Here is a 26294-nt window from a genome sequence, read left to right on the forward strand (position 1 = left end):
GGAGGTGGAAGGGCGAAACAGAAGTGACAGGGTTTTATTAAATCAGAATCACCAATATCAGATTGGGAAGGTTTCTGCTTCAACAGTTTCTACAGTAGCTATAGATTCAGTCATCTTAAAACTTAAATGAGGACAAGTTAGACAGACAATTTAATTTACTGGCTTTATTCTCAAAATTTGGGAAGAAGGAGTATTTGCCATATCTGTTAATTTAAAAAGTCAGTGAAAAAACCAGACAACCACCCTGGTTCAGTTTCCTCAGCTGCTTGAGTGGGTCTGAAACTACATCCTTCCTTTGCTTAGACTGTCCACATCTATGGCCTATGGAAGGGTAGTATGGGTGTCCTGTGTTGATACCATATCTCACATTAATGTTATTTTGCTTGGCAAGTAATTATTTGGATTATCCTGCCTCAAGAACATCTCTGACCACTAGATAGTTAGCTATTCTCACACAGGTTTTTGAGTCAGCTAATTCTTAAGTATTTTGTATAAAAAGGATTGGTTTTCATTAAGAAGTTGTAAAAGGAAGCCAGTTTGAAATGTCCCATAATTGTGGGGAGCTGTATTTAGAGGACAGTTTCAGGCTGATCTTTAACCTCAGAGACAGACACGTGTTCTGTTTATGTTCTTCTTTTGTATAAAAGCTGCAGTGTAAGGGTAAATAAGTAAACAATCTGTCTGCTATAAACAGAGACCATGCTGATGACATGTCCTTCCCAGGGTCAGACTGGGGATTCTTGTGGTTAATTCAGATACAGTGATGTAGTTATGGAGGGGTGCATGCCAGAGTGAGAGCTGTCATGTGCTCCCTGAAATGAAGTAGTGTCTAGTTCATCTTGAACTGGTTGCCCTGCTCTATGACCTGGACTGAGGAGTGTTTGGAGATCATTTCTGGCCTTCAGTGATGCATTTTAAATTTTATGGATCAACAGACTACTGTAACCCTCCTGCTTAACATTTTAACAGTAGGTCCCGGAAGATTTTTCACAAATGTGTGTGTCAAATATCTTGTTTATATATATACAAATTCACTGGTGGAAAATGTGGAATGACGTTTAAGAAACAGTATATGTTTGATATTCTCTAGACTAATTTTATTTGGAGAAAAATTTCCTAGACGTTAGAATGAAACTTCACAGAAACATTCAAACATTATACAGGGATTACTTAACAGTTAAGATCCTTTTAAGGAAAAGCATCTTCTCAACCAAAAGCCTCTGCATTACCGCACCAGAGACATCCAGTCATCCCCACAACTGAAGTTACAGGAGTGTTTGCTACAAAGCAAGTGGGAAGCCATGAGTGCAAAGTGTGGGTTTAGAGAGTCAGAGAAATTATATCTCTCAGAAAAGTGATGGCTAGATCTGTGCTAGTCAAGACTCAATAAAATAGTTTGTCTAAAGTCCTCTGATTTAAGGAATTATTAGCTGCTTCATCATGAACTTAATATCAACGACTCTGCTCTGCTCACTGTAAAGTTCTACTGCACTTTGCAAACCCCAGACATTCAGTGAATTAAAGTCTGGTGCTGGATCAAGGGACATCATGCAAGCTCAAAGGAATCACTAAGAATAGCAAAGCCATATTATTTTATGAGTTCAAGATGCTAAGACAGAGTTCAAGAACTGATTAAAAATTAGATTATCAGGACAAGTGGTTGCCTGGGGAGTCAGGCAGCAGTTCCTGATAAGAAGAGGTTGAACCAGGTTTAGAAAAGGTACTCAGGCTGGGAAGCTTGGAGGAAAAGTGTCGATTTTGTTGATTCTCTCTGCCTTTTTCACTAAATGTGGCCTGGGATGACAGACAATGGGCTTCAGTGCAGAGCACAGTCCTAACCAAAAGTCTTTTTCTGGAAGGGAGGTTGCATTATCTCATTGCATAGGGACAGAAGGTGTGAGCAAAATTATATGTCTGTGTTTGTGGGGGAAGGGTGTTCGATGGAAAAAGAAAGATACTACGGAGAGTGAGTCTGCAGTGGATCTAAATTTACTGCAGCGTAATTCAGTAAGTTTCTCCAAAATACAGTATGCTTTATAATGTTTCCGTGACATTTGGGATTGTGCCACAGCATGAGAGGAAACTTCCTCAAATTTCAGGCATGACTACTCCAGGTGCTGAGCTGTCACGAACACAGAAAGACAGGTTAAAAAACAGCTGCTGCTTGAAAATTTGTTTGACCTTTATTTCCTTGACTACAAAAACCAACGTATTTCTCTTTTGTTCTTTTCATGCTTGCTAACATTGCTGCAGAGTACAGCAGCAAGCGTAGCATGGGGTGCCATACTGATTAACTGCTGTTTCCAAATCAGAGCACATGCATGCACATTCAATGGATGGTGAGGCAGCCACAACCTGTGTCTCAAAATAGATTAATTTTTACATAAGAAATAATGTGCAGCATTTTAATTTTTTGACAGCATAACCTTGGGATCAATTTTTTAATTAAAAAAGATGTATGATATCTTGCTGGTGATACTGTTCAGCATGGGTTAGACTCATGAAACCTGGCAAAGCACTGGAACTGGCCTGATTCTGAATAATCAGGGAAGCCACTATTTAGGAAATCCTAAATTTAAATGTCAGAAAGGCACAGTTTATGTAGTTATCTCCAGATCATAGAGCAGTAAAAGATACTAACTTCCTGTGTTTGCTGAATTTCCTTGTGGTGGGTTGACCCTGGCTGGACACCAGGTGCCCACCAAAGCTGCTCTATCCCTCCCCTTCCTCATCTGGACAGCGGAGACAAAATACAATGAAAGGCTTGTGGGTCAAGATAAGGAAAGGGAGAGATCATTCACCAAAAACAGACTCAACTTGGGGAAAAATTAATTTATTATCAGTCAAAGCAGAGTAGGATAATGAGAAATTAAACCAAATCTTAAAACCTTCCCTGCACCCTTCCTTTCTTTCTGGGCACAACTTCACACCTGATTTTCTCTACCTCCTCCCTCCAAATGGCACAGGGGGATGGGGAATGGGGGTTGTGATCGGTTCATCACACACTGTCTCTGCCACTCCTTCCTCCTCAGGGGGAGGACTCCTCACACTCTTCCTCTACTCCAGCATGGGGTCCCTCTCACAGGAGACAGTCCTCCAGAAACTTCCCTGACATGAGTCCTTCCCACAGGCTGCAGTTCTTTACAAACTGCTCCATTGTGGGTCCCTTCCACAGAGCCCAGTCCTTTGTTCCAGAAGTGGACTGCTCTATTGTGGGTCCCCCATGGCATCACAAGTCCTGCCAGAAAACCTGCTCCAGCGTGGGCTCCTCTCTCCATGGAGCCACAGGTCCTGCCAGGAGCCTGCTCCAGCACAGGCTCTCCATGGGGTCACAGCCTCCTTTGGCATCCACCTGCTCTGGCGTGGGGGCCTCCCTGGGCTGCAGGTGTGTGTCTGCTCCATCATTAACCTCCACGGGTGCAGGGCACAGCTGCCTCACCATGGGCTGCACCACGGCCTGCAGGGGAACCTCAGCCCTGGTGCCTGGAGCACCTCCTGCCCTCCTTCTTCACTGGCCTTGGTGTCTGCAGAGGTGTGCTCTCACATATTCGTACTCGTCTCTCTGGCTGCAGGTGCACTTCTTTTTTTTCCTTCTTAAATACGTATTCCCAGAGGTGCTACCGCTGTTGCTGATGGGCTGGGCCTTGGCCAGCGGTGGGTCCATCTTGGAGCTGGCTGGCATTGGCTCCGTCAGACATAGGGGAAGCTTCTAACAGCTTCTCACAGAAACCACCCCTGTAGCCCGCTGCTACCAAAACCTTGCCACACAAACCCAATACAGTCTTTTATACTGGACATTCCTTAGGCATCATAAATCATACCTTAACAAAAAAATGGTGATACCCTAGTCTCATTGAAGCTAGGCACCTATAACTAGAGCTGTTTTATCCTCATCTATGACAACACATCTTCCAGATTCTCTTCCTCCCTGTTTTCCAACACACATCTCCAAATTCATTAATTCCTTTCTTTATCATCGTTATCTTCATCATTATTAATTCCCTCCACTGCTGGCAGTCTTTGCAGAAGAAAGAGAGTGGGGGAGCATTACCACAATGCAGTTGTAATCTATATGAAGAACTGACAAACGTGTAATACTCCCACTTTTCTCAACATTTTAGAGGTGCCAGTGAGCATTGTTGAAATACCCACAGTCATCAGTTCCCAGTTTACATGGTACAGTTTTAATATCCCTGACAGGAAATCTCACTGCACCACAAGTAAATGGTTTCGCTGTTTGTGAAACCCATTGACTGCAGATTTGCAGTCAGTGATCATCTTTTTCAGTTTTTTCTTGCATTCTCACTACATGGGAAAGTTCACAGGAAAGTATTCTTCTTTCTCCTTTTCTGCAACTGCTAAATCTGTTCTCTTGGCTTATATTTCAGGAAGAGTGACTGAAAAATTCCATAAAGTTTTAATGTTCTTATTTTCTACAACTTTTTCAACCCCATTGTGGTAATACATTTCTCCTGTTTGTGGTCTATTCCAGTTTACTGTTTGTTTTTTCCATCCATTTCAATGTCTCTCACTGTTGTCTGTCTCATTACTGACTCTCAGCAGCAGTATATTTCTCAATTAGTTTTGAAGCCTGATCCAAAATCCATTCAGTCCCCCCTCAATCTTTTACATAATTTGCTGTATGTTTATGTTCCTGTTCCACAGCAACACATCCTCCACTGCTCAAAAATCATGAGTTTCTTACTGCAGTAATTATGATTACAGTGTAGCATATGGATTGGAGTCTCATTCTGGTGTGCACAGTAGTTACATTTTCCAGATAGTCCTCAGGCTGGATCACTCATAAACTAGAGAGATAAGACGGGGAGGGGGAAACACAACAGCAAGCACAATTCAATTTTAAAGACAAAGAAGTGATGTGAAAACAGGGTGATTCACCCAAAATCCCACAAGAGCTGTAGAAAAGAGACAAAAAAATGCATCTGTGACATCTAGCTCCAGTCAGGAACAAAGCCACATAACCACAGCTTAATCTCTTTTAAAACTTGTGCTAATGCCTGCCTTTTGCTTTCAACCATCCCTATAAAGTGTTTTGTAACATTCTGTTGGAGCTATATAAAAATAAATTGTGATATAGTATACAGTTGACACCTAAACTACTCTTTTGATCTTTCCAAGCTAAAATGGCATTGTTTTGGTTTTGTCTTTGGTTTTTATACCTCAGCTGCAGAATAGATTTATTGCTTTTGTAAGAAGGAAACAATGATCTTGAGAGTTTCATTGCTTGCTTCTTAGATGAGCAGAGAGGCATCAGTGTTGTGATACAATTTTGCCAAATGTCCCACACCACCTGAATTCCCTTCATGGTACACTGAGCGTCTGTCTGTAATATTTAACACAGAAGTCATCCTCCAATTTTGTTGCATTTAGCACATGTGACATAAAAATGAACGTTTTGACGACAAAGTTGCCAGAATAGATCTTCCCAAGAAAATATAAAAAATGCTTTTAAAATCATTCTGAAGCTGAAAGATAAACAGGAACAGCTGCTAAACATCCTTCAAGGCAGCCCAAGATTCATTTCAATTACCCTGCACAGCGCACCTCAGGTGCAGCACAGCATTTTCAAGTTTTCTATCTATCAAATATAAGCCTAACGCAAAGTGTTATTTTCTCCCACTTGTTATTGTCTCAGCATATGTGACGGGGTTTTTTTCTCATTCTTTTCTCCTTTTTTTATTTTTTTCACTGGTATCCCACTGCTTTAGAAGAAATGCAATATATGCCTACTTCAGCTCTCATTGTCTAAGTAATACTAGACTATATAGATATATTTCTGCTTTCTTGTCTTTTAAATTTGTTCTGTGTCTGACCTTTGAGTCAAACTGCTCTGCTGTCTACTTTTCAAATGCTAAGAGAACTTGATTACTCACTGCAATATCTTATCTAGACTTTGAAACATCTTAATTTAGAAAACAAGAACAAATAGTAAATATAGGTCTGCACTTTCATTGGCGCACTGGGTTATGTGAAGATAGCCACAGAGAGGAGATTCCCACTAAAAAAGGTATAAATGATGTAACGTACAAACAAAGTATTGGTAGAAAGGTGATAAAATTTTTTTTAACGATGGCATTACCCAACTTATTTTAACACTATCATTTTTATTATTTTTAATATGTTTATTAACATGTTTGCCAGTGAGTTAGGTGACATGGGATTAAATGGGTGAGGATTTAAAGGTCTTTAAGAATCAAATTGTTTTTGAAAAGAAAATAATGATCATGTTTGCAAGACTGCTCTGGGCTGTGCTGAGCTATTTTGGCATGGAGGCAGAGCATTCATTTGGGTCTCCATTTTCAACCCACCAGTAGATTTCCTCCCTGAGAAGGACTGTGATTACTAGGAGACCAGATGGGATATCCTCACTGCAGAAATAGGTACTGAAATACTCCTGATTCCACCAACACACATGCTTCCATTTGGCAGAGTGTTGCCTGGGACAGCTGCCTTTGCCACCTTGTGCCACTAACACGCAGAATTTGTCTCCTTTTCTGAAATGCTAGCATGCACCAGAAGCACCTACCCATACCTCGGATGCCTTAGTTAATTCTGTGAGGGGAGGTGGTAAGTAGCAGCTTCACGAGTAGCTCTCAGCAGTACCTGACTGCACAAGAGTGTCTGTGGAATTTTAGGACAAGGCCAAGCACATGATCTTGCCCCACTTTCAGTGGTTTCAAACCTTCCTTAAACATCTGCACTAGCATATTTAGGTTTGTCCTGCAATGAGGTGTAGATCCTCAAACTTTTTGTCACCAGATGAAAATTATCTGGATGCCATGACTAACAGCTAAGGGACAGGACTGATACACAAATGACCCATAAGAGGCAGCTTCCTAAATCACTTTGCAACTCAAGCCTTCACTCTAACCCCTGATGTCTCCATTCACAGTGTGAATAGCACAGTCTGTCTCAGAGGCTGAATACCAGCATGCTAACTTCAGCAAGTGCTTTAAGTCATGCTCAAGCACGAAGTTATATCATATTGTAATGTTTAGCACCTGCACGTTCAGATTTCTAAAGTTTAGTCCCAAGCTCACAGCCACACTGCCAGGACCAAGCAGATATACCCACTGTAACATGAACAGGCAAGCACAGTGAAAGAGGATGAACTCTTGCCCATTTTCACTATTGTTTTAAATTAATGGAATTAATCATTATGTTTTCCCATGATTTCAAAAATCCAGTAGCTACAGTCAGCTGGTGGACAAGACAAAAGAGACTAAATAAGAAATGTGTGGTGAAAAAGTGTAGAGATGCACATTGTTCTCTGCAGGCTTCATGCAGAATGTCAAGTATTTGTGATCACATCACATTTTCTGATACCTTTTTTTAAGGGTCTGGTAACTGTTGTTTTAATTCAGAGCATATCAACTTTTGGATTAATTCCTTTTTGTATGGAAATTGTCGGTGAGTCTTTCAGTTGTCCATGTTCTGTTCTGCTTTAGCCTCAATTGCAAACTTATTTCATGCCATTTCACTCCAGAGTGCATCAGATACAGTTAAAATTTGTTCATATATGTAATACATGGACCTAAATTCTCCTCCAGATTTATGGAGATGTTTCATGAAGCATCTTTATGTATGTCCATGGAAAGACACATGGAAGGGACAAGCCCTCTATCTTTCTCAGCTTTGGTGTGGTTTTCTTTTAAATTGGGTTGGAGGGGAGTGGGTTTTTCTTGTTTTCAGTCTAAAGGCTGAAAGCTGAGACCACAAGTGTCCTTTACATGGAATAAGAGCCATTCTGTTCTAAATTTGTGAGGAACAAGAAATTGGTTATCCAGGATTAGGAAATAATTTTTATAATACTGATGTTTTCAGTCTAATTTTAAACTCTTGCTGCACAGTTGGTTTTAGGATACTTGAAGTGTTCTGCTTGGGGGTTTGGGGGGAGTGATTTTGTTGTTGTTTTCTATTTCCCTGATTTGCAAATTCAGATCAGGTTTTTTTTTAAATCAGAGTTTGAATGTTGCCAGTATGCTACATAAGTCATCTAATAGCCCTGTTGGAGTTTGGTGGCTCTGCATTGCCAGAGCATAGACAATCATTCTCATAGGTTGGTATGATTGCCATAGTTCCTCTGACGTGGCACACAACATTGCTGTCATGTACACTTGGTAAAACATAGTCATGCTAGGTGAAGAATTGGGAATAATTCCTAACTTGCTGCCCATAAAGATACAGCTTGATTTTTAGAGCCATGAAGTACTTGCAGCTCCCACCAGTGTTGACTGAATTTTGATTGCTCAGACCTGAGGCATCAAACCTGTGTGCTCCAGATGGTTCCATCTGTTTCAGTATTAAAGTATTAATGATGAAACATAGCAGCATGTTCTTCTTTCTCTGCCTATATATATTTGATCAGAAGGACATTGATTTTTGTTCCTTTTTCTTTACAAAATGAAGAGCATCTGAATATTTGAGCTCTGTATTCACTATTCAAAATATGTCAGGTGTTTTGCAAAAAAAAAAATTTACTTCCAATTGATGGCTTGTTTTACTCACATAGGCTTCTTTTGAAATTTTGATCTTGTGTGTTTTAAACAACAGATGCAATAGTATCTTGGCTGTGTTGAAGGAGGACCATTGTTAGATATTCTAAGTAGGTTTTAAGATTTTATTTTGAACATACTCTGCTTTTGAGCAGTGAGATTCCAGGTAGGAGAGCCTGCCATGTTACCTAATCCCAGCTATCAGCATGCCAAGAAGACCACCACTGTGACTGTGGAAGGGGACAGTAGGGAGTGTCATTTTCACATACCCATTACTTAAAATGCCTTTCTTGCCTTATTTGTTGCCAGGAATTATTCTCTCACTTGCTTTCTGTTTTCTTTCCAGGTATGGATGTGCGGAGGTGGCATGTTTGATGTTCCGTGCTCTCGAGTTGGGCATATCTACAGGAAGTACGTCCCATATAAAGTCCCTTCTGGAACCAGCCTAGCACGAGTGAGTAATTGGGTCTTGCTGTTTATCATTTTCATTCATCATCATCAGTTCCTTCATTCCCTGTGAACTAGTTTCCAGTAAACTATTAAAATGCAAAAAGAATGTTTCTTTATTTTTCTGAAATGAGATGTGCAATTGCTGCAGTTATGCTGCCTTCCAGAGATAAGATTGCCAAGAATAAAATGGAAGCTTAAAAATATGGGGTTGAATGTCTCAGCACAGAAGCTTGTTTCATGCTGTTTCAAAAGAACCTAGGAATAACCTAAGGCTTACAGTTCTCGAATTGCAGAGTGTTGTCAGTCATGGTTTTCACAAGCAGGATAAATTTGAATGCACACTTTCTTATAAGTCAGCAGAACAAGTACAATCTCACAGAAAGGACGTTTTCTGAGGCAAAAGGACTGAGTAATAATGATTTGAGTGACTGTCTAATTATTTTGTAAAACCTGGTTCTGGAATACAGCCAGTTTGGAGCCGCGTGAGTGAGAAATTACAAGACCTCTAGACATTTCTCAAAGACTACTGAACACATCCATATCCATGAGGGGCTTTTTGCTTAAGAGAAAATGTTCTATAACTTTCTGGAGATGTTCACAGGATGTCAAAAGATGGGAGACAAAGGGCACAGATGTAGCTTCCAGGCAGATAGTAGTATTTATTCATGCTTGAGTTTAATCTTTTCTGGTTTAGAGGATTTTTTTTTTAAATAAAATGGCATTAATATTAAAGTCTGCTTATTGCCATAGGGTAGTATTTTATGAATCATATTTTTTCTTAATAATGAAAATGTGGTATGAATAAAAGAATACATTTCTTGCTTTAAGGGGGAGATATTTTTGGTTTCAGCACCCCAGGACAAGGCTTACTGTAGTAACAGCAGCAGAGGAAAGAGGCTGCCTGTGCTGTCTGTCCGACAGCTGGCTAGACAAAGAGAAGGATTTGCCTTAAAAAAGCATCTGTGCAGACAGTGTGACACATGAAACAGTAATGAGATTAGTGGTGGTGTTAGTGGTGGTGAGAAAAACTGTATTGACTAAATTGTGAGATTTAAATCTTCCCCCAATATAGTTCTGTGTAGTATCAGAGTTTCCCCATACAGATTTTTACATTGGCTTTGTTTATGGTATCCCCTTCAAAAATCACACACAATTTGAAATAAGAAATCCAATCCTCAGGCTCTGTTTTTCTCTATTACAGCACAAAGCATGTCATTACAGAATATGCTGTCTCGTGCATTACCTGTAGGAGCAAATTACAATCAGTGCTATTTGGAATATTAGCTTCTCATACAGTTCAACACTTAACTAGCGTTCGCAGAGGCACTTAAAGCCATCAGGTAGCCACAGCTTTCAGCCTCCCTGTACTATTAATTGTAGCTTGATTTCAATAAATCACTCATGAAATATTAACAAAAAACATTCCCAGTTACGAAAACAAAAATCTCTGCCCGGGCACAGACTGACTGGCCTGTATCTTGTGGGAAAAGATCTAGTGTGCTGCAGGGTGAGTCTTATCCTTCCCGTTCAAATAATGGATAGTTTCTTCTGTGTTGTGGGGGTCTAAAACATTATGCTTAGGTAAATTTCTGGTATATATTTATCACTGACAGAAAACTTGAATTCTCAGGTTCCCAGCTTCTTTCCAGTACAATATCCTAAACCAAAACAATGAAGTTAAGATATGTTGCAATAAAGGCTGCCAAGAGCACAAGGTCTTCTGTATGTTTTAGTGTTTGGGGCTATCTCAATAACTAGCCAAGGAAGAGAGCTTAGTCTCTGACCCATCAAATTGTGTGTAACTTTAAGCCTAAAAATAGTAACTCTCCCTCATCCAAACTGGAAAAGGAAAAACAAGTACATATTCATCTGCAGCCCAACTGTGATTCTATAAATGACTGCAAGAGCCCCTTCAGTAATCAAGGGAGAATTTCCCTTTTTGCAGATACTGCCTTAAAGAATGACAGATTTTCCCATCCTATCACACAGCAGCAGCAGCACAAAGGAGACTGGAGTTAGGAAAAGGACAGAGCTTCCCGTAAATTCAGGCATAGCCCAAATCATGCCATGGGATTCCTTTCAAGCTCTTTCAGCTTATGTTTGCCCTTAACAAATAATGATTAAAGTGAGCATTTTACCTGCCCTTGGGGTTTCACCTCTCTGTATCTTTTAGCGGCAAGTTTCAACACAGAGTTTCAGCCAGCTGTGTAACACCTGACCAATCTAAATATTTTTTTAAAGAGCTGTGACCTGGCATGATCATCACATACGTTTTATTAAATGAGAGACTTGTCAAAAACTCTGTTCCACCTCCCCATCACTAACTAACCATTAGTGTACCACAAACAGTAAGTATGTATTGTGACATCAATTTTCTATGTCTTTATCATATTTCTTACTTTCTCATCTGTCACTTAAGATCTGCAAGGCCTACATGTATTTTTTGCTGGCACGTATCCCATAAATTGAAAAGCATCCACATATGAAACACTGTCAGTAAAACTGGTGGTACAGAGCAAAAGTAAAGCAAACTGTAAATATGTGCAGTAGGTTTATAAAACAGACTGTGACAACCAAATGCAAATAAAAAAGCTGAATATTTTTATCTGGAGAGATTTTAAGATGTTGCTTCTTGCCAAATGCAGTCAGTGTCCAATTTACAGGTAATTGCACATAAAGCAAAATTAATGGGCATGCAGATGTCAACACTAATTCCATGTTATAAGGTGGAAGCACCACATAATTATTCATTCCAAATCTGTCAACCTAGTAACTAATTTTGCCTGTTTGTTTTAGGTAAGACATATATAGAAAGTGAACCCACAAATTTTAAAGTCTATGCAAGCTGTTGCCCTATTAAAAACTTCTGAATTGTTTTACAGGGTTGTTTTAGTTGCTCTGTGGTATTCTTGACTGTTGCTTCATTTTTAACAATTCTAGCGAAGCCATTTTCTTTTACCTAGTTACCTAAGAAATTAGACTTTAAAATATTATTAGAGTTTTCTTGTAGGTGTATCTCAGTTTATTATTTATTTTGTTTCCTGTTTGGGGGGGGATTTTTTTTCTATTTGTGATTCTATAAAAGCCATAAGAAATTTAGCAGTAAAGCTCACTGTTCCATAGGATATGCAGAGATGAACTCAGAGTTTCAAAATATATCTACAGAAATTTTTTTCGTTTGCAGGTATTTTACACAGCATTTTAGCATTTACTACAGAGCATTAGAGCATTAGGTCTTTCTGAAGGGAAGGGCCATTCCACTGAAGTTCAAGTTTGGATGCTAACCCAGCAGCGTGGTGAATCCTAACCATAAGTTGAATTCCTCCCTGCACGCCAGAACGTGGGATCCCAGAGCACAGTGATCCTCTGACCCAGCAGGCACAAGCACGATGACATTTGCCTCATTACACAGTGTCGCTGAATTGGAACTTGCACGAGTTTGGGTTCAGGAATTCAGCTGATAAAGGTGGGTTCAGATTCCCACCTGAACCATTTGCTCAGCCTGTGGCTTCGAAAGGGATCTTCAAAGAAAATTACTGTAGCTCTACCATCTGGTGTTATGACCACGTTTGCGTTTTTGACAGAGCTTCCTTTAATATTATGACCATTTCGTTGGGGTTTTTTCCAGCTGCAAATAATGTTTGGGGTTTTCTTAAAGCAGCCCATGAACATTTTATTTTCAGTTTCCAGTCAAGTTAAAGAACCCAGAAGAATTGGTTAGGTAAATGGCTATGTTTTCTCATGACTGGAGTGCAAACTGGTAGATGTGACATGCTGTTAAGGGAGCACTGCTGGGATTTTTGCAGTCACCTCTGTAGCACAAAAGACTGTAGCATAAAGTCAGTTATGATTCAGCAGTCACAGTAAGCAGCTGAAACATCAGCTTAGAATAAGCAGATTATTTAGGAATCAAGCAAGAATCACCTTCTTGCAACAGCACAGCTATAATATCTGATAATGTTGATGATTATACAATACAGCTTTTAAGTTTCTGTTGTTTTCATTTAACTGATTAATAAATTAATCATTAAATTTAATTAAACCAAGATCTCAAACAGAGCACTTAGCAAAGAAAATCTTCAAATTAATATTTTCTAATCCTTGAATACAAGAAAGTCAAAGTAATTTTTTTAAATGCTGAAATTTTTTTTATATTTTCTCCAATCTGAATAGAGATTTTGCTTTCAAGATAATAAATGCAACAGGACAGGCAGCTTAGCTATCTGAAAGGAATATAAAGAAGATGAAGAACTAGATGTTTCTAAACAATGACAACATCAAAGTGGAGGTAGCTACTTTCAAGGATTCCTTCGATAGGCTAGCACTGGAACTCAAGTTACATGGCTAAAGAAATCTGGAATCAAACTCCTGAACTCTCTTCCAGGTTTAGCTGCAGAGGTGGGCTGTGGTCTATGTGTGCCCACAGAGTATGGGTCTGTAAAGCGAGCATGGCAGTAGCCTACAAATCTGGGGAGATGCTGTCACACTGTCACTCTGCTTTCCGCAGCTCCCCTACAGCCAGCCTGCAGAGACCTGCAGCCGCAGAGCTGGGGGCAGGCAGCATCCTCATGGGGACCTGCCCATCCCTTCCCTCCAAGCCCCGCAGGCCAGCCTCAAGTGAGCCAGTGAGCGGAGGTGGAACCTTCAGTCAGTGCCCTAGTTTTTTGTCTTTTTTTCACTTTTTTCCAATGTGTAGATCCTCAAATTTTTTGCAGTGGAGATGCAACCCTTTACAGAGAGAATGAATGCCTGACTGTTTTCAGATGACATCTGTAGAATTTCAGTTCTAGGTATTTGCAGACTACAGGCTGAGAATAAATAGCGTCTTGCTTCTCTGCCAGTTGTGCTAACTCTCACTGGAGTTATTTATGTATACCACCAGCTTTGTCACCTAGTTAGCACACCATCTTCTGTAGAGATGCATTTCTTTTATGCCTGCAGACATCTCTTTATTTGGTTGGGGTTTTTTTACACAAGTGCAAACCATTGCTGGAATGAAACCCAGTTAAGTTTTAAACACAGTTAAGTGTTAGGCACAAAAGCGGAAAAAATGGGTTATGCAGATGAAATGAAACAAATAATCAAACCATTGTGCCGCTTTAGTGCCACCAGATAACAAAAATCTACTTCACAACATCTGGAGAAACTGAAAACAGGAATTACATTTTTATATTAGTTTAAATGCTTCATCTAGAGTGTCAGCTGGAAAGGATGCAACTAGAGGATGGAGTTGCAGAGTCTCACAGTGCAGAACAGAGTACAGCTGGGTAGCTCTCTTATCAGTACTGTCATTGCAATCCAGCACACCAGTCACAGTTAGGAAATGTGGAACTACCCCTCCCATGTTAGGGACCAATCTAGTTAAACCTTGCTTAGAGGGAATATTTATGAATCTGTCCTTTGACATGTCCCTGCCTCACTCCACTTTTCCATTCTCATGGCCAGCATCTACTTTCTTCTCACTGCATTTATTTGAGTAATATCATGTCTCTTGAAAATGACAGATGACCTTACAGGCTTAAAAAGAAGGGACAGTCATTTGATCAGAGAGATGTATCTTCCCTACTCACTAAAGAAAGTGAAAGAGACAAAATGGTCCACAAAAAATTTCTTTTTTTCAAGTAGAGAAGTCCTCATTTATCTCTTCTTTCTCCAGTCGAGTTGATTTAAATTCTTTTATTGAGTCCAGGTGTCAGTGACATTGTGACTTACTGTCTTGTAGACTATTGCTGAGTGAAAATACAAAACAAAGTCACAGTCTGAAATGTGTGAGTTCACACAAACTTAAAACTTCTGTAAATATAAGCCCTATGGTAAAGGATTTACCAGAGAGTAAAATCTTAACAGTGGCACAGAACTTAATTATATCAAGAATGTGAACATGGGCAACTGATGACAGCTGATTAGTCAGTCTTAGTATGGTTGCCATTACTTTTATATGCATCTCACAGCTTCTTGGTGACAGCTGTCACAACCTTATATAGAGAGATATGCATCTACTAAAATATCAGTGGGCCTTATTTATTCTCGTACAGAATTTTTTTGCTGAAAATGACAAGAGAGAGAACAAATTATCATTGGTCTGTCATGGATTGGTCCTGAGAAACTCCTCAGATGTCCATCTAGAGTCCCTGTGACTTCCTTACATTGTGTGTCAATTCATGGAACTCATTAATACTGATCTTCATTTAATTGCTCCTATTTAATTTTTATTTTTCCTTCTTTTCTGTTAAAAGACCAGAGTAACCAATCTGGACATCTGTAACCTTGCAATGAATTTGACAACCAAGCTAAACTACAGCAGGTTTCAGATGTAGAAACATTCTTCATCTTTCCTTTCAGTATGCACCTAGGATGAGGTGTTCAGACTGAAACCAAGCAAGTGTGATCTACCACAAAGATATCCTAAAACTAGTTCTTCTTATTGATAAAGATATTTGATGCCATTTCAGAAACTGGCATTTAAAGGAGCTTTCTTTAGAAGATTATGCAAAGAGTAACAGAGACAGAAATGAAGATTCAAATCTAAGTCTCTTTTTGTTTGTTCTAAATTCTTTGTAGATTAACTTCACTCTGAGACTGGAGTGCTTAAATGATGCTGTGAAATGTTCACAAAATGCTACATAATCTTGTGGGCTCTTAAACTCCTTTGAGCTGTAAATTCTGCAGCAGTATGAACACAGACATGGTAAAGTCCTAACAAAGTCAAACTGCTTAGCACCTGTTTTACAGCTAGTGTCTGTCAAGATTTGGTAGCTATTTGCAACCATTCCCACTTGTGGAGCTTAATTTATTCATATGGTCGGATTGCATCTAGACTTGCCTAAGGCTCAGGTAAGGAGGAAGCAACCATCCTCCCCTCTCCACCATATCATATATTCACCCAGATTGTATAGGAAGGGCAACTCTGGGAGACTCGTAAAGGACGTGAAATCACAGTCTTCCTTTACAGTAGGTCACTTGATCAGTAGGCCTTAAAGTGTTCAGAGATGAGCACTCTCATTTTGGTTGTGCTCCTCTACCTTTGTGCTGTGATAAGTTGAGTAAAAAACCAGCAGCTCACTGCCGTAATTTGCAGAGAAGAGTTACGTTTCTAGGAGGTTGTTTGCATAGGGCAACTTTTCATGCTGTTAGACAGCCACAGAACGGGGATCTTTATGAGAGATCACTCATCTCATCATACAGCCTGTATTTTTGCTAAGTTACCATGTTATAAATAGGAATGTAAATGCAGTTTGACTTTATTGTGCAAGGTTGCACCAGACTTTGAGGACAGCAGCTCTTTCTGACTGCATTCATTTCAAGTGTGGGGATTAACTGCAATTTGAACTTTTGCTACTAGTCTGTACACGTCTATGTTAAAAGGAATTATGGTGATTACTGAACTTGCATAGTGGTAATAAGGAGAAGAAATCCATGCTAATTGAAGTCAACAAACCTCTTTGAAGTGTTTGGATGCTGAGTGCTTACTTCCTAGTGATTGGCAACTTCAGAAAGAGCTTCCCACTACTCCAGGACAGAGAGTTCCTTGCAGTCATGTTTATAAACAGTCTGGAGATCTAGATATAGCAAATCAAGAGTCTATATTTTTAAAAGAGAACTATTAAAATTAAAAGGGCTGCCTCATAAGAGTTCAGCTTATGATAGTAGAAACATGCTAAGGATAATATATAGGTTCATTACAGGATCTGGCAAAGTTTGGGAAATTTTTTAGCATACAATGGAGAAAATGGTCTTGGAAGAACCGGGGAAAAAAGTTTTAAATATATTTGTCTGAAATGTCTTACCTGACATTTGGGGAATGGTGAGAACCGATTTTTTTTTTTTAATGCAGCATTTTGGTAGGTACACACCCCCCCCCCAAACAGTGATAAAGGGCTTATTGAAAAACAAAGAGCTTTTGACTGCTGAATGAGAATTTTGAGCTAGTGACCAGTATAATATCAAGATTTCTGTTGGACTCCTGTTTTATTCAATTATAATCATCTAAAGCAGAATGCAGTTCTTTTAGTGCAGCCAAATACCTAAAGAAAAAACTCCAGCAGAGCCTACTCTTAATACTGATGGGGTAAGTCACTGCTGGAGTTACTTTGATTTTTTTCTTTCCTAAGAATTTTTTTACTATACTTTATTGGATGCTTCTTTCTGCAGTATGATTTTTAAATATGGAAACAGCACTATCAGATGAAGTGATTGCAAAGAATAGTTTGATATTTTCTAGAACAGTCTTAAACTGCACTTGCATCGTAGTACATGAAGTGTACAGCATTACAGTGGAAGATGTGCTAGAAAGGTCACACCTATTTTCATTATTATGGCTTCTTAGTTTAATGTACTTAATCATATTTTGGCCCCATCTACAAAGTCTCATCACATAGTATTATTACTAGGAGACTTCTGTGTTACAGGGTTTCTACGAGACAGGTGAGATTGTCATTTAGACATTCTTGAAATTGTTCTCGTTTTCTTTGTCCTACCCAGTTCCTTTATTCTTGAATCCTAAATTATTGGAATTTAGGTTTTCATGAAATTATAACAAAAGTGCCCTTATGTGGGGCACAAGCCATTTTTGGGTAGGAATATAAGTTGTGGATTCTTACACTGCTTTCATTTAACTTGCTTTATCCCTGCAGGTTTTAACATATTTGCTTCACAGAGAGAAAGCACATAGAAGCTTATCTTGCAGTGTCAGCTAAAAGTACTTCATTTGTTCTGTGTCTTTCTGTCTTTGTTTTCATAGATACAGATAAGCCTTATTAGTTCAGAGACATTTAGTTTGCATGGATTAATAAAATTCAGGAAAGGGATTTTCAAATGAATCTTGAAAGCAAATCAAGAGTACGAATCAGGCTTACTTAGATGCAGAGAATGTTCTGAGAAGAAACATTACCTTATGGTGATGATAATCAGATGTATATTGTCTTCCAGCTTATTACAGAGCAAATCTCAGCATTTTGCAGTTAGTGCTCTATAAAAAGAATATTACAAAACTTGATGATCTTGTTTTTACAAACAAAGCAATAAGAACATCCTAGTATCTCAGTGTCATCCAGTGAGATGTTGCTTTGTTGGTGGGATAAGAGGTTATTGGGCAGCTGTGGAAATACAGAATAGGCTAAGCCTGTAATCCACTACAACATCTGCATATAAATTTGTGTGGATTGAGTTTCAGGAGGAATTTTAAAAACAAGCAAAAACACAGGAAAATTTGCCCCCAGCCTATTTAGACTTCATTACGTTAAATAACAATAAAATATATCTCTTCAGTCTCATCTATTCAGGGTTTTTCCTTAAAAGTCTTTTTTTTTATTTTATAATTTGAATAAATTCTTATGCAACAAAATAAGCAATTCTGTTTCCTGTAAAACACCAACAAAAATAAACTTTGTGGGACATAAGGCAGAACTGGTTTTCACGGAACAGAAATAGGTTAGCTATGTCTACGGGATGAATGCAGAAAGCCACAAATTGCTATACCTATCCCATGAGATGCTTTGCTTCAGGTCAGCTCCACTTCAGGTTTATAGGGTTATATGCTATGCTTTTGACAGACTTACCAGTACACCAACACCATAAAGCCTCCTGTCCAAAGGCAGTGCAAAACCAGCTGGGAAACGGGGCAGATCAAGCTCATGACTGTTTGTCCCCATACATGCAGAACTGAGTCTAAAATTTAGGTAGGAATTGCTGGGTGACTAAGCAGTATGATGGTACCTGAAAATTCAGATGCCTTTCAAATGCAAAGTGAAATACATCAGAAGGAATGATTTGAACCATTCATGCACATTAGTAGGTTATTAACTAACAGGAAAAAAATGTAGGTGCCAGTGTGAGCAGCTGAAATTCTGTTCAACATCCGTCGTTAATCAAAAACTCATGTGAAGATGCATAAAGGAGGGAAAAATAAGATGTCTAACAGGCAGAAGATTGTATCTTACAGAGTGAACGGGAAAGCAGGGTATTTAATACTCCATAGTGTTTGCTCAACACTGTAATGAAGATAACATACATTTACCAGTATTTTTCCATGTTTTAAGACTGAGAAATTCGACCAGCTAAGCTTAAAAGTTGTGTGGACTACTGAATTTTTTTTAATTCTCCCCATTAGAAATACTATTCACTCCAAGCATGAAGAAATTAATGATTGCTTTTTTCTGCTGCGTAGAACCTGAAGCGTGTGGCAGAGACATGGATGGATGAGTTTGCAGAGTACATTTACCAGCGACGGCCTGAGTACAGACATCTCTCAACTGGTGATATCTCTGCCCAGAAGGAACTTCGCAAGCACCTTAAATGTAAAGATTTCAAGTGGTTCATGGCTGCAGTAGCTTGGGATGTCCCCAAATATTACCCTCCTGTGGAGCCTCCACCTGCTGCCTGGGGGGAGGTGAGGAATTAGATCAAATTTAAATGAATCTAACATTTTACATTGCAGGAAATTAAAATTATAAAATTAGATTTAGCTCCTGTAGTGTTATTAAGGGAGTTAACAGCTATTGGAACAATCCCTGAACTAGCCATTAAAATGAGAAACTGTCGTGTCTTAGAACTATCGCTGTCCCTTTTATAATTTATTACAATTTTGTGTGTACAGGCTATAAGATGCATGCACAATGAGGACAAGAATGTGGAAAAGAGTATGTAGTGCTCGTTCTTACATGTCACAAGATGATTTTAGATGCTGAAAATCGCCTTAGTAAAAAGGACGTCTGAAGTCAACGCTTCTTTTTTTGCATATTCATTTATATACCTCCTCCTGTTTTTACAAGGACAATTGTATGTAGGTGGAGTTAGCTTTGCTCTGTTTTGCTCACACATGCAGGTGTGATAAGCGAAGCCTGGATCCTTTTCTTTTAAAAAGACTGGTTTTGCTCAGCTTGTGGTCTGCATTGTGTAGATGCTGTCATGACCGAGTACTGGTAGCAGACAAATGCAGTTTCTTGTTTGGGGAATGAGGGGAGGGAGAGACCACCAAAGAGAAGCCTATATCCAAGCATCACTCCAGAGCAGGAGGTGACCAAACAGCCTGCTGGAACTCTCCATCCATGATCACAGATGTTCTGCCTTCAGACCTCTCTGGAGAGCAGAGCCCTAGCACACCTTGCTTTGACAGTTTGTTTTGTGTAGAAGAAATGAAAATACAAAGAGTGCAGGGATAGGAAATTACTTCCATAGCTACACTGAAAAACTGCAGTGGCCTTTTACCCCTAGGAACTACAGTGGATTCAGTCCATGGAAAGATGTCATGCAGAGGGCTTTTTCCTCTCAGGTCACTAAGATTTCTGAAGAAGGCTTTGCTCATTCAGTGTATTGTGCTACATTTTTAAAAAACATAGGAATATTTGTACTGTGAGTTATGGCCTTCTCTGATTTTGCTGGAGAAGTTCTTGGGGCTCTCAGGCAATTACCTTTTATATATGAAAACAACGGATGAAGTTGAAACTTAACCAGAACACTTGGTAAGATTACTCATACCTCTGCATATCCCCACTTGTCAAGGCTGGACTGTGCAGGGGATTTCTAAACACAGGTGTCTCTACTATTCTTCAGAATTTCTTTTTTAAAAAGCAAATTACCTCATTGTGAGATTTTAAAATTAACTTTATGTAGAAGTCCTTAATTCTTCTTTGTAACCTACCAATTACAGATGTTGAAAGGAACTTCAGTTTATGTGTGTCTTACTGTTTGCTATTTCTTGGCAATAATTAATTCCTCTGTTGTTAAAGTTTCTTCTATCTTTGATGCTGCTGCCCACACTTTATGGGATTAATGTATACCAAGAGGTAAGGGATTTATCAGTGGAAGTCAGGCTGGATCAGGGTGCTGTGACTGCTACAATGATCTTCCTTCACCATCTTCCACATGTGCATCCTTGGAGGATGGGGATCATGAGATGTGTAATGTCTCTGGTCAGCTGAACAATCCTTAACTCAAACAGAGGGTCCAAGTGGAAAAGGCTGTGATTCAGGTATTCATTCTTTTCACAGTAATATTAATATATTCTTTGCATAAAAGCAAGACTTTTAAGTCACTCAAAGACCATAGCAGTGGTATCAAATCTGTACCTTAAAAGCACTTACTGAGTTCTTGGGAAGGAAGTGAAGACTAAAGGGCTTTCTTTTTCCTCTAAAAAGTACTTTCTCTAAAATAACAAGAAGTTTCAGCCCTACTACTCTACTTTTTCCAGAGACTGTCACATTCCTGTGAAGTTTTAATTAATTTGTTGGCACTTGCAAGGAGCTTGAACAAACTTGAAGGTCAATGGCTGTCATAATTAGAAGCTGAAAGAGGAAAACAGACTGTGTGTTATTGCTTTGTATGAATCAAGCAGCTCTAGAAACCTTGCTGATTATACACACCAAAAACCTGTGCCAAGACTGACTGTCATTTAGTACCCTCTCTGCTTCCACTTGGAAAGACTTTACATCTGCTTGCCTGTGACAGTCTCAGAAAGAATAAACAATGAGGTACTCAGACAATTTTTGGCTCCAGTATTTTGATATCAAGCTAGTAAAAGCATGTGGTGTGAAAGCAGACATCTCATAAACAGCCTCTGCACAACTCCTCTTTTTTTGCAAACACATTTATTTAAAATCCGACTCTTACATTTCTTGACAAAATCTGTTCACAATGGAGAAGAAGGAAATTTGAAAAACAAAAAATTATCATCTTCACTACATTTGTCATGGCCTTATCTCTTCTGCATGTTTGTGCCTTTTGTCCTTTTTAGCTGGCGGGGTGTACGTTCACTTAATTCTCTGTTCAGCCTTGTAACATCTGAAATATGTGCAGTCAAGCAATGTAACAGCAAATACAGACAGATTAAGGTTAGTGAGACTGTCAGTTCTGTGTCTGGGTGAGATAATTATACTCTTTCCTCCCCCACTGTGGAAAAAAATGAAAGTTTTCAATTAGGTTTTGTTCGTATCCTTTTGAATATACCAGTAAGTATGCTACCAGTTAAAAAGCAGTAATGCCCATCTGATTCTAAGACAGAATAATTTATTTGTAATGTGTATTTGAAATCCTGTGGAAGGAAGTTAAAACAATAGCTGCATTAGGTGAGATTTGGACACCAAATGTTTTTTTAGGAAGTACTCATGAATCTACAAACTGTAATCCAGCATGAATATATTGTGTGGATATCACAGCTTCCAACAATACCTTTGAAAACACCTTTTACAGTAAGTCAGTCATACAATGTCGGCCACTGTAATTTATTTTAGACTTCATGACTCCTATAGTCAAGGTGATATGAAAAAAAAAAATGGTTTACTCAGTCAAAAGGGAAATACTTAAGCTTGGTTTCATCTGCTGTTACATGAACTTGTTATTCAATGATTTAATACACAGCAAATCTCAGTCATTGCAGCAGTGCTAAGCTGTAGGACCTGAAAATACTAATTTATCAGTCTAAAATTTCTAGATTTTACAGAACTGTTTTATGGCACTGACATGAAGCTGAGTGACACATTTGAAAAAGGATTAAAGCCTAAGAACTCACTAACTTCTCTTTGGATTACTTTCTTTTTTTAATAAAGTGTCATCCTCATACCCTTAATGAGCCAATCTCAGCCCACCAAGTGTCACACATCTGTTGTACGAAAGCAATATAACCAACTATTCCCCACCTTGCACAGACTGAGTGCTGCACAGCTGGGCTGTTCAAATTCTTTCATCGGGATCAGTGTCACACTGAATAACAGAGTCCCCTGTTTCTTCAGTTAGGTCTTTGGCAGCGCTTGACTTCTTTTAACTTCAACTTTTCCTTTTTATGCCTCACACAAAGGATAAATACTTTTAAAATTACTATGTATCAGTTGACAGGAAAGGTGGCTCATTTTTTCATATCTGATCTGTAGATATTAATGGCCCTGGGGTTATCTGAGAATGTGAGCAATGCACTAAAACTCACTGTAAGTGCTGCTCAAACAAAAGAAAACCAACATAAATGAACATTGCTAATGTCTTCTAAGAGCTACAGCCACTTTCGTATTTGAGGCATTAAATCAGATGTATGGAAAGTATTACACAAATTGATAGCACCAAGGTGCCTCTAGTTGCTGGATTGGGACACCCTAAAGGTAGTCCCAGCACCATCTCCGCATTCATCATTCTAACAGGTGACCATACTGAACATAAAGTTGTCTTTAGATTGCTACACTTTCCCACTTTCTGCTTTTGGCACAGATGGTTTCATGCCGTGATGAGCATGCAGGGTAGCTCTCAGGACCCCTGAGAGTTCCTCTCCCTCTCTGGCTCACCGCTTTCTGCCACCAGGAAGGCTGAAGTGTCCCTGGCTGACAGCCTGGCTCCAGTGCAGGCAGGGCAAGGCTGCAGGAGCCAGGACATCACCCACTACCTCAACAGCAAGTTTCACAGGAACTCATTTGCCTGTGAACAAAGTTGTAGAGTTTTAGAATTATCAAAGTATACTGGTCAATATAACCCCTGGACCCTGGAAAGCTTTGGTTTCCCCCTGTAATTTCTTTTCAGCCTAAAATACATTCCCTTAAGAGGAAAGGGGAAATTCACTTTGCTTTAAAGTAAAAGGGGTTAGGGGAGGTCATCTTGGTTTTTTTTCTCAATTTAACATGGAGCATGCAAGTGTGTCCATTACACAGCTCCTGACAAAATGTTCAAAAATCTCAAAATTAATCCTAGCAGGTTGTATCAATGGCCTGCAACCCTTCCTTTTCCTCAGAAGACTGTTGCTTTTCTGACGAGAAGATTATCATGGTAATCAGAACATCCATTGCTTTCCAGTTTCCATTCCATGCTTGTGTGCTAATGACAAATACTATGTTTTTGAGAGTGTAGTGCTAGAGCATCTTAATCTGCTTCTCCCATGGGGAGCTTATTAAATCATATAACTGCTGGCTTTCTGCAAAACTCCAACATTAATTTAACCAGTGGTCAAGTTATCTGGGAGACCATATATTCTTCAATATGTAAACTCTGTTTGGCAACACCTGATTTTATTTTTTATTTTATTTTTCTTTCCTTTCTTGATAGGTGTCCAAAAAGATCTTTTCTTTTTCTTTTTTTCCCCTTGAATACCTGTCCATCAAATCAGCAGCATCAGATGTCAAGAGGTAACAGTGTCTTCTTCAAACCTAAGGTCTAGGCTTTCAGGCCTTCTGTCCTCCTGTGTTCCAGCTCCTATTTTACATCACATCCCTTTTTCCCCATTGCAGTGCCAGCAGCATAAGCTATTTCTTTCTCAAGGCCTGGCCTACTCCGGAGAAGTTTTTTTAACACAGGCTGGTTAACTTAGAGAAAGGAAGATGTAGTTTTAACATAAGTTCACTGCTTTTTGTAAAACCCTAGGATTACTGTATCTAGGCTTACCCAATGATTTCCCCTTATGGTTTGCTACCTCATTTAAAGCACAGAAGTCAGACACTTCACCAGCAGAAATCCCACTCAGGTGACATGTGTTTGTTTCCTGAGCATCAGTGCAGCACTGAGAAGCCTGTACATCCTTGCTTGGGCACCTCCAGTGTAGAGGAGGGAGAAAATGGACCCCTAAGTGTTTGTATTCTCTGTACTTTTATGCCTCATCTGCTCTCTGTAAGGACTACAGGGCGCGTAGCCTTAGTATCTATGTCCCAACATGTGTTACGATGGCATTTCAAGGACTAAATATGCGTAATGATTTTCATATAGTGTCCTATGCTTTTTTCAGAATGTGTTTAGTTCTGAAACAGCCTTTAAGATCACCACTAACCATCCTTGTTAGTCCATACAGACTCCTCGAAAGCATACTTTTCCCATATGCTTATCTGCGTGAATAAAATGATAGCATTTAAGGTTGACGAAATAAGCTTTCCACATAGCAACTCAATGCCCTTCCTCCATGGGTGAGAAAATCTTTCTCCTGTTGATGCCCAGTCTCTACAGTTGCACAAATACGAACATTGGAAATGTGAGTGTATTAGGATCACTAGCTATTTCTTTGACAGTTGTAACTCATAACCTCAAAAATTTGAAATCCATTGTGCTGTGTGACTGGAGACAAGGCAGTTCAAATGCATATTGATGTATAAATGAGAAGAAAGCCTCTCCTTGCTGTGCTTCTGCTTTCCTTCCTTCATCCATGAAAGGCATCTTAGGGGATTTGCAGGCCATGTGGTGCTGGTGCTTGGCAGAACATTTCCCATGGCTCTGGCAGCAGCAAGATGGCTCAGTTCAATTTCTAGTAACTGCCAAGGCCACACAGAAACGCCAGAGAACAAAAGCACAGACTTGACTGAAATGCCTGTATTACACAAAGAAAATGAAAAACAAACCATGACCCCTCTGCAGTTGAAAGGAAGGATAAAACAACAAAAAAAGAATGCGCAAACATGTAAGCTGCAACAAACCACAGGAAAAACTGACTCGAGGAAACCTTTCAGTAGTAGAGGGAAGAGGAGAGGAAATAAAGAACAGGGGAGACAGATTCCAACAGTGAAGGAACTAAATGTAGCTTCAGCGCAAACCTTTTTCAGAAATGCATTGAACGCATCTACCACATAGTCGAAGTGGCTGAGAATGGGATGGAGCGATGCCATCGAGACAAAATTGTGAAAGCCCTTTAATCCAATAAGCATTCATTGGACATGTCATTTCACAATTCTGATTCACATAAATATACCCTAATTATTAATGGCAATTGTTATCAGCTCCATTTTAATTAGTTTGCATGCTCTAAGAACAGAACTGATGTATCATTTCATTTTGTATTAGGCCAGTAATCTTTATTTATACAATGTGAATTTAAGTGCATTGAGAAATGATTGAACACTCTCAAAAAATTATACTTGAAGTAGGTATTTCACATGAAGCTTTAAAAATATAAAATTAAAATCTATTCTCCTTATTATTCTAAAAATATAAAATTAAAATCTATTCTCCTTATTATTCTTTCCTGTCTCTTTTTCTGGGTGATATGAAAATGAAGGCAGGGTTGATGAGCACTGATTACCTTTCATCCTCTTTTTTTCAGTTAACATGACCCTTTGTACTGTGGGACTGCTCAGTGCTGGGTTTCTGCATCTGGTTGTGTGTATGAAATGACAGTATTTTACCTCATCTATAGCAATTTTTATTATCTTGAAAAAAGAAAAAATACTCCAGAACTGGGTTTGTCCAAGTTTTAGAATACTTTTCTGAGCTCTGCTGCAGGCTCAAAGGTTCTTGGAGCCAACTGGTCAAACAGATGCTCCCCCATCATTTGCCTAATCTGCTCTTTCCTAGGCCAGATAAATGCAGCTCCTAAAACCTTTCCTGAAGGTGACATTTTTTACATTTTCTCCACTTCCTGTTACTTTCCCATCTATCTAA

At 39.1% G+C, this 26294-nt stretch overlaps 1 protein-coding gene across 2 annotated transcripts in view; it reads left to right on the forward strand.

The window, feature by feature from the left end:
• GALNTL6 (polypeptide N-acetylgalactosaminyltransferase like 6) overlaps positions 1 to 26294 on the forward strand; it is a 512016-nt gene that overhangs the window by 469436 nt on the left and 16286 nt on the right. For both annotated transcript variants that reach the window (XM_074904075.1, XM_074904074.1), the window contains exons 8-9: positions 8863 to 8970; positions 19132 to 19353. In XM_074904075.1, coding sequence (XP_074760176.1) covers positions 8863 to 8970; positions 19132 to 19353 — 330 coding nt within the window. The remainder of the gene's footprint in view (positions 1 to 8862; positions 8971 to 19131; positions 19354 to 26294) is intronic.

Source organism: Athene noctua, chromosome 4 (genome assembly GCF_965140245.1).
Source record: "Athene noctua chromosome 4, bAthNoc1.hap1.1, whole genome shotgun sequence".
NCBI classification, from domain to species: domain Eukaryota; kingdom Metazoa; phylum Chordata; class Aves; order Strigiformes; family Strigidae; genus Athene; species Athene noctua.